The sequence below is a fragment of the Morone saxatilis genome, unplaced genomic scaffold (genome assembly GCF_004916995.1).
Source record: "Morone saxatilis isolate NCDOM2014 unplaced genomic scaffold, NCSU_SB_2.0 Contig2, whole genome shotgun sequence".
Classification (NCBI taxonomy): domain Eukaryota; kingdom Metazoa; phylum Chordata; class Actinopteri; family Moronidae; genus Morone; species Morone saxatilis.
This window is the reverse complement of record NW_023339762.1, coordinates 17,428,652-17,438,112: the sequence shown is the minus strand read 5'-3', so window position 1 is coordinate 17,438,112 and position 9,461 is coordinate 17,428,652. Positions and strand designations below refer to the sequence as shown.

The 9,461-nt window shown below is 42.3% G+C and overlaps 1 protein-coding gene across 1 annotated transcript in view; it reads left to right on the top strand.

Annotated features, from left to right (window-relative positions):
* Window positions 1-477: 477 nt before the first annotated feature.
* The window catches only part of igf1ra (insulin-like growth factor 1a receptor), a 69,520-nt gene continuing 60,536 nt past the window's right edge, over window positions 478-9,461 (top strand). The window contains exons 1-2 of the mRNA XM_035664882.1: window positions 478-586; window positions 2,242-2,805. Of these exons, the coding sequence (XP_035520775.1) occupies window positions 478-586; window positions 2,242-2,805 (673 nt within the window). The remainder of the gene's footprint in view (window positions 587-2,241; window positions 2,806-9,461) is intronic.

Here is a 9,461-nt window from a genome sequence, read left to right as displayed (position 1 = left end):
TACTAACAAACAAATTAGTCTTTGTATTTGTGTGGCTCCACCCCTCCTCCCTCTCTCTCCGGCTGCTGGAGAAGCTGGAAGAAAATTCTCAATGAAACAAAGAAGACATGCAGCTCGATGGCTCACAAGTGGAGCCCAGGGGCATTGGTGTTGATTGGAGAAAGCAAATACTATTTTCTACTGGAGTAATCGTTTCCGTTCTAAATTTGGAGAAGTGAAACACCCTGACAGGAGCAAATATAGCCCATTCATCCCCATAAACAATGTGGCTTCTATTTTTGGCAGCATCATTTGAACAAAGAACATCAAACATGGCCTTTTTTGTGTCTCCGCTGAAGTGGAGTTAATTTACTCACATTGAATGTATGGCAAGGAGAGGACATTTGAATTATTTTCCCATTTTAGAAAGACAGTCTGGTGACGTAGTGTTTATTTTGGGACTAGAAACAGTTTAGCTCTTTGCTTTATCCCTTAGCCATGGTTGGTGTTTTGACAAGGATCAAAGACTCGTTGAAAACATCCCTGCTTGTCTCACTGGACAGGCGCTGGGACAGTGTCGCTCACTGTGATGGCATCCTAAGCCTCTGTAAGAACATAACAGGTTTAACTAAGGAGCTCATATGTCAGGGCATTTCCTTACCTCACCGTTGGACCGCCTTTTAGATAGTTCAAAACAATATTCAACCTGTTAGATGCAGTATGTGCTAATGCTGTAATTATTGAAATCATTTATGGTTTCATAAATATTTAACACAGTGCATTGTGAGGGAGTAAGAGAATTTTAGCGGTTAGGTTTTAGAGACTTTTTTTCCCAGCTTTTTACAGTAGAGCAGTGATTCCCAAACACAACAAGTAACTGTAGGCTAACCCAGGTAGTACTTCTGCAGTTGCTTGAAGGTACAAGGAAATATTGTGGAGTAGCTCAACTAATTAATTTTGAAAAAAAGGAAGGAAATTGATTGATTTTAAAAAAGAAAATACACAACAAATTGATTCAGCTGTAACGTTGGAACACTATGTATTGCATGTAAGCTCAAATTATTTGAAAAATGTTTAAAATAGTTTCATAATAGCGCTGGATTAGTTTTTGGTTAAAATAGCTAAAAGTAATGGATAAATGGTTAAAATAGCTAATAGTAAAAGTGTTAAATGGTTAAAATAGCTAATAGTAATGGATAAATGGTTACAATAGTTGATGGTTGAAACCACCTCCCAAGTGCTACAAATGCACACTTGACACAGTTCAGTTGCATAAAATAATACTTTACCGTAATAATATCCACTGTTATATAATTAATACTGTACAATAACATCCAGTAAAATCAATTCATATAAACACATTTGGAACACGGTGGGTGGTGTCGATAAAGTTAATTGACAAAGCTCATTTGACGGGGCTGTGAACATACATCAGACAGAAAGACAGTGGAACAACTGCGTTGGAGCACAATGAGAATATCGTCTACGATTAATTCCCAGGTGTTGTAATTGATAGGCGCGATTAGAGGGAGAGTTGATTGTCATCAATAATAAATGGAGTCTTTGTTGTTAATGTTTTGGCAGTGTGTGCGTGTGTGTGTGTGTGTGTGTGTGTGTGTGTGTGTGTGGTGTTGAAAAACGCTCCAGGTTTCAAGTGTTTTCCGAGTACAGAGGAATGGCTTATTCAAACTCTGGGGTTATCTGAGGTAACAGACACAACATTTTACAGAGAAATGCGGGCTTTGCATCTGATATGATGGATACAGAAGTTGCATCAACATGTTACCTTATGAACCCCAGTGTGAAAGTAAATAATTTCCCCAGTCTCCTCCATATTAAAAATCACCTCAGCTGAACCTGACAATTATATCTATCCCTTGTTAAAATAAAAATGCCTGCCGGCAAGAACTCTGAACAAACATTGACTTCTTTGTACAACGTAGAAACATGATGTCCTAGCACTGCACACACTGTCTTTTTCATAGCTCTCTTTATTATTTGTATGTATGACATGTTGCCAGCAAAGTACCAGCCTTTCCATCTTGACTAACAGGATTATATGCTTCAAGAAGATTATTATAATTAAAATCTTTTGGCAGAAGTAATCTACATGCTAATCTATACATAGCATTGCTGTATGCCCCAGCTAACACTTGTTACATTCATTTCTGATACAAAAGAAAATATGTAATACTCTCTATTGTACGTGTGTTTTTGATTACATTAATGAAGAAGCATCTTTCGCCTGTCTGTGTCTTCCAGTCTGTGGTCCTAGTATCGACATCCGAAATGAGATCAGTGAGTTCAAGCGGCTGGAGAACTGCACAGTGGTGGAAGGCTACCTACAGATCCTCCTCATCAACGACAAGACCAACAACATCCACCAGGAGCTCTTCCGCTCCCTCAGCTTCCCAAAGCTGACCGTCATCACTGACTACCTGCTGCTGTTTCGCGTCTCGGGCCTGGACAGCCTAAGCATGCTCTTCCCCAACCTGAGTGTCATCCGCGGACGCAATCTCTTCTACAACTACGCCCTGGTGATCTACGAGATGACCAGCCTGAAGGACATCGGCCTGTACAACCTGAGGAACATCACGCGGGGAGCCATGCGGATTGAAAAGAACCCTGAGCTCTGCTACCTGGACTCTGTGGACTGGTCTCTAATTATGGATGCTGAGTTCAACAACATTATCAATGGGAATAAGAAGGTAAAGGAGTGTGACAATGTCTGCCCGGGCATCATGAAGGATAACCCTCTTTGTCAGAGGACGTCGTTCAATGACAACTACGACTACCGCTGTTGGACCTCCAACCAGTGCCAGAAAGGTAACCTGAATTCTATGTTGTTTTATTTCATACTTTATACTAGAGGATGCATTAAATGTGATGTTTGCTAAATACATTTTAACAGCGGCAGTGTTTGTGCGATATTTGGCAATAGAAGTACAGGAAATGCATTTGAGACTTTGATCTAGGTAGGTGGTTTCCAGTCTCTTAAACATTCTGAAATTGTGCATTTTTTTCACCAGCGAACAAATCCAGTGAATCTATGCAGTGTTTTTCCTTCATTTCCGTCAGGCTGCAGGATTGTCCACGGGCCAGTGCAAACATTTCCTCTCTGTTCATTATAGAGACCTTGTCTTTAGATCAGGCTATTTGTGGAGTGAAGGATGGCTGCAATATAGAGCACCAGGTATTAGAAAGGCATACTCAGTTGAGGTTAAAGTTGCTCTGCCAAGAAATGAGCTAGTCTACCTGTCTGGACCATGTCAGTTAAATATTTGCCTTAGGGACTTTTTGCAATTTATGAAAAGGGGTATATAGAAGTATCTGGGGGAGGGTCATCCTTGTTTAACTTTGGCCCCGCGGTAGGGTCATGCATTTTTTAAAACAGTTCAGAGGAGGGTCAGATCATTTATATATTAAATTTAAATTCCTCTCGATCTGCAGGTTTATGTGTATTTGTCGCCTGGGTTTAGTTTTGTGTCTCTGTAGCAGCTTGTAGTAACATTACATATCATCACCGCTCTTTTTCTCTCCGATTTCAGAGTGAGGGACAGCTTGTGCTTTTTGATTAGAAACTGGGACAACCAGATCAGCTGTCTCATGCCTCTTCAAAACTAGTGTAGAAGGCAGTTCAAGCCTTTGTTACAAACTTACGCAGCCTGTTTGACACAGGCGGATAAAGCCAAGCTGTTGATGAGGCTTCTGGTAGAAATGTTTTGTTGCTTTCTGACATAAATAGTTTTTTTTAATATTATGTTTCTTACCTGCAGCTGTTTTGAAGATATCAAGCTCCTAGTTGTTTCGTTAAGCCATCGATGCTTTATTTTTAACTTTTGCTCCAAGGGCGCAGAGGCCACGGTTATGAATAATTTTTCTGCATCCTTGCTGGTGATAGTTGTGGCCGGAGGCATTATGTTTTCGTGTTTTGCTTCCCATTCTTGTTAACGAAATATCTCAGTAATGCTTAGAGGGAATTTCTTGGAAAAACATCCACTTAAGCTCAAGGATGAACTGATTTGATATTGGTGGTCAAAAGTCAATGGTCAAGATCACTGTGAAATATGTTTTTGGCCATAACTCAAGCATTGAGAATTGCAATTATGAGTTGGCAGTTGAATGCAAGGAAGCAGACCAGAGGGCCATCATCTACCCTGTGGAAGTGGGGGGTGCGGGTGGTTTGTCAGCACATGAACTTCACGGCTACTCCGCGACATGGGTGTACAGGGGTGAAGCTTCAGTGGGCGCTCAAAGAACTGGCAGAGGAAGCAGAGAAGGGCAGCCGAGGAGGAAGATAGGCGTTGGGGTACAGAAGGCCAGCTGCAGGGAGTGCGGGTGTAGAGAGAGACAGAGATGCATAAACCAGGGGCCAGGGACGCAAATATAGACGGTGCAGGCAGTGCGGGCCTTTTGGAGTGGGGGGGGGCCCATAGGGAGAGTTGGCCCTCCAACAATAGGTGGTGAAAAGACCCTTGTGAGTGACTCAGATTACCGCCTGGGAAATACACCTGTGTTTAAAGAAGAAGTCATGTTCAAGTAAAAATGCCATTTGCTCTGTCATGGTTTTAATTTCTCTTGATAAAATAGTCATTAGAAATCTATTACAAAATTATTCATCTTTTTCTACATGAACTATAAAAACTATAAATGAACTATAAACTATTCATTTTTATTTGTTTTCTTTGGTACTTTTGGCATATAGAGGTTTGCAAAGAGGATTACTGGGTAATATGTATGTTGAGTTTCTATTTGATCATGTGACGAGACAATATGATATACTGTAAGATAGCTAGAGCCCATCATAATAGTGTGCACTCTGGCCTGTTGTGACTACCTTACGCCACTGGTCTGGGCGGACATGGATACAAACTGCAACTTGACTAGTTGGCGGAGGCATACAACTGCGGGGTGGTAATTCCTGTTCAAGGTTGCAGGCAGGGTCACATACATTATTCTTCAAATACAAAAGGGCTATTGATTCTTTTAAGGTTCAAATTCCTTTACAGACTGCACCTAAAACACACACAATACCCATCTCAACAGTTCAAACAGTAGTCACAAAACATTAGAAAAGGCTATTAACACACATTTTCAATGCAAAAACACTTTTTTAACTAGCGCTTTAATTTAATTATGTGTCAAAAACATGCCAAAAAATGTCAAAACATAACATTGTAGATGTTATTGGTTTATGTACAGATATTGTGACTGAAAGGCCTTTTAGACGCTGATAAAAAGATATAATATAATGACCTTCTTTCTTCTTGCTGCTTTGCTTTAGCAGATACAGATGTTGTTTATTTGCAGTTGAGAGGGTGATATCAATGCCGCAGCTTTGGCATTGTGTACCATTTCCCTTTATTTGTTTATGTTGCATAGACTATTACCACACTTGAGAGAAAGACTGGCCTCTTTAATTTGCCTCCATCTGGAGTCTGAATATCCATACTGTACAATAACTCAGTGCAGTAAATAAAAGATATACAATGTTTTTTCTCAGTGGAAATGATCATGTCAGACCTGACTTGATTTGATTTGGCATAGAAAACTTGTTTCAGACTCCTGATCTTTGCCTCTCGTCTGTGTGAAATAATGGTGGGAAAATGTTCCTCCAGCCCTCTTCTATTGAAGACCTGTGTACGGCTCCCATGGTCAGTTGGGAGTCTCAAACACGACCCTCCTTCACCCCCCAGGGACCCTCAGAACAAATAGTGGAAATCAAGCTTGCGTCTTTTCCCTAGTGACCATGCCTGTCTCTATAGAAAAGCTATGGTGTTTATTGTTATGTCTCTGTTTATTCTTGGATGCACTGACCTGCCAGTGATTGTGTGCGCCATATACAATTGGCTATGTGAATTAAAAAACGAATATCTTTGTTTAAAACGAAACAAAAGTTTCCTAAATGTGCTTTATTTACTAAGTGCTACATTGTGAAAGGTGCAGTCGCCTGCGATGACCTTCGATGCACGTCTTTTCCTCCCAGAGTAGATTCTATGTAGCGTTTGCGGTGAAATCCTCTGTTGTTCTCCCATAACAGACTTGAGAGGCAGAGGAGGATTATTGTTTGAACCAGTTCCCTTTTCTCTGAGGCCCAGGCCGAGGTCAGGGTAAATGCATTCATCTGGAGGGCCTTGAGGTCTCAAGGTTGCAGATAAAGGCTCTGTGGGGGGGCTACACAGTGGAAAAAAAGGAGGAGTTACTGAAGCAATAATAAGACAGAATGATTCCTGGGAAGTCTGTGAGGTCTGTTTATATTCCAGGCTTCATGCACAGGTAACATTTCTCACACTGTCTTAGTTTTATTTTTTTTTTTAAAGGCTTGATGTGTCTTTCTTCTCTCCTTCCTGCTTAAGATTCGTCTCTCCTCCCTCCACCCCTCTGCATAATTGCCTTGTTTTTCTCCAGTACAGATGTTCCTTCAAGGGCATTCAGTGGTTTTCTAGTCAATACGGCCCGGTCTCCTCTTTAATTACACTACATGAGGAGGGAGGGCGGTCTGCCTAGCGCACTACTTTTGCCTCTGGGCCTTCTAGTGCTTCCTGGAGCAACAACAAACCTCCTCTTTCCACATGTTTGTCCACCTACCAGATACTGTTTCCCACAACAGTTTGGAGTGTTTTAGATTAGAGTCTCCTCAGAGGTTAATGTAAATATGATGCTGGACAGAATAAGCCAGGTTAATGCCGTACTTGTGGCTGGATGGAAGTGAGTGGGAGTGACCGCGTAGAGAAGTGCAGATTGGAGCAGAGGTTCTGGGTGCTTTTCAGTGGCAGGCAGCGATGCGTAGAGAGGCCCTGACTGAGGAGCCGTACGCAGGAGGAGGGGCACTGAGGGGAAATGTCAGACAAATGTCAAGTATACAAGCTCAACGGCAGGCTCTCGCTAAAGCGCAGTGCTTGGAGGATTGAAAAATGCCCGTCATTCCCCTTTGCTTTTCGTCCCCTCGGCCTGCTCCTCCTCATCATACACACTGTCTGTCCATTTCTTCCTCACTAGTGTTCTCCACTTTGCTTAGCCTCAGCCTGGAACTCATCTCTGAGTGTCCTTGTCAGTTTGTCTGGTGGTGTTTCCTCCTCTATTTTCACCTCACTCTTTTCTGCAGGGCTTATCGGGGGCTGTTAACAGCTCTGGCTGTCAGATATCCCTCCACTGTTTACTTGTGGGAGACATTCTCTCATCGCTGCAGTGGTAACAGCCAACTGGCCTGTTTGGCCGGGCCCTGGATCCTTTGACATCGCCCGCTGTTTGCTTTGAATTTTGGGGGATCCTGTGACTTAAAAGTGTCTGGCCTGCTTCAAATAGCCTTCTCAGGTCTCTGCAGGTCTTTGCTACAGACAGGCCTGCCTTCTGCCCCTGGACTTGAGCCAAAGCCTGATAGCGAAGAGGCTTTTAAAATTAGGCAGACAAGCAGGAAAGCATGCCGACGTGTCCATCCCAGTCTCAGGGCAGGTTAGTCTTCATAGCTCCACAGGGAGGCACACACTCTCACACTTGCTAGTCCTCACATAGCTCACATGTCTCTTTTATGTGATAGAATATTAACTTCCAGTATGCTCAGCCTCGCAGGCACTCTGATCTAGTTTCTCTTACCTCCTTATGTAGTTTGATTCTAAGAAACATCATGTCCTGAATGTTGTATTTTGATATTGATATTGAGTCAGGTCTGCCTGTTAATGGCAAATAAATCAAAATGTCCACATACTGAAACTGCTTTTGCTTTCTGAGAAAGGAAAACTGTGGTGTACTTGTAAGTGGCGTGGTGTCAGTTTGCATTTTAGGGTCTGAGCTATAGTTGTGTAAGGAGACCTACTGTCCTGTTATGCCACAAACAGTTTTCTGCTCTGTGTGTCCTTGTATTGAACCCAGAAGAAACGTAGCAGAGCGAAAGCATTTCGCAGCCCCAGCAGTTGGGAGACTGGGCCGGGAGACTTTTGTGTCTGATAATATGTTTACTCCCTCCTTGCCAGAGACCCACTTGATATCTCTGGTCGGAGTGCTCTGACCTAAGCCTACTTCACAGCAGGGGGGAAACAGTTTCTTTTACAGGATGTAACTGTAGTTTAAACAGGTTTAGACAGGCAGACGAAAGTTTATACCGCAATACTACCGTCCATGTTCACCTTAATGAAAGAAGCCAGTACAACACTGTGGCTCATTGATGTGTTTTCAGCTGTTTTAGGACAACAGGTCTATGGTACTTAGGCATAAGCTATGTCAGGCTTTGGCAATGGCTACACAGACAATACTAGAATCAAATAATTGTTTTGATTTTTATATGAGATTTGCTGACAATAAGAAAAATATACAGTATCAGAAAGCTTATCTTTTAAAGTTACAAGCCAATTAATTATTAACAGATATTTTTCTTTATTTCTGTTTTCATGGCTCCCTGTTTAATGAATATTTTCTTGTTAATAGCCTTTTGATGAAATAAATTATCAGAGAGAGAAAACACAACGCAAATCCTTCTTTTCCCTCAGAGGCTTTTGTAAATTGATTTTTGGAGCTACCACACAGATCATACTTGTTGTTGTCAAGATTAGTTGCAGAAAGAGGAACTGTGCAGAAATTAAGCTCCGTTTGTGCTGGCAAAGACCTCGATTTATTGATACTTTAGGTATACAGCATGTGTGTTAAGTTGGGTAGAATGAGTCTGCCCCTTTAAGTATATAAGGTAGAAATTCCTGCTGGCTTAGTCATTGCAGTTGTGAGGGGATAAAGAAGGGGAAATACACAGCACAGGCTGTATGTGCAGACTACATGTGCACGGCTATACAGAGACTATTTGTTGGCAATAAGAACCAGTGATCACATTGATGTAGGTGAGGTCTATTTTGTGTTTGTCTGAGGGCGTTGTGCACCAAGGGGTGCCGAGTTCTTCTGATCATCAGTCAGTTTTGTTTAACCACAGCAGATACGAGAAAGCTTTTAAATATTAAATTGCTTTTCTGAAGCTTATCAAAGTCCTGCAGTTATAGGGACAGGAAGCAGAAAAGGGCTCAAATTGCAGTCTTGACAGTCCGATGGTTTCCTGGGGGCACATTCAGAACCATGACTCAGTGCCCATACATCTGATGTTTCCACCCGGCATGAACTACTCGCCTGCGCTCTGCTCCATTTTGTACAAAGCTTAGGCAGCGTGCCAGTGTTAGTGCCAAAGAGATGGCACTCATGTCGATCAGACTCATTCATTCCTGCCCTCCCACAACCACCAGACTAAAGATGGAATACTCAGATCCATCATGTTCTCCACTACCACGCTCAGATTTTCTTTCTGTTCACCGGGTCACCACGGAGTCCTGAGAAAGGAGAAAGTTGGCCTGCGCTCAGTAACTGCCCGGCACTTCAACACATTACTGTAGACAGCCCATGTATGGCATAGACCTTGTTGGTAACTTCAGGAGGATTTATTCAACACGTGAGACACAGTCATCCTGTTCGGTTAACTCTGGCCCTGTTGACTCTGTGTGTGTGTGTGT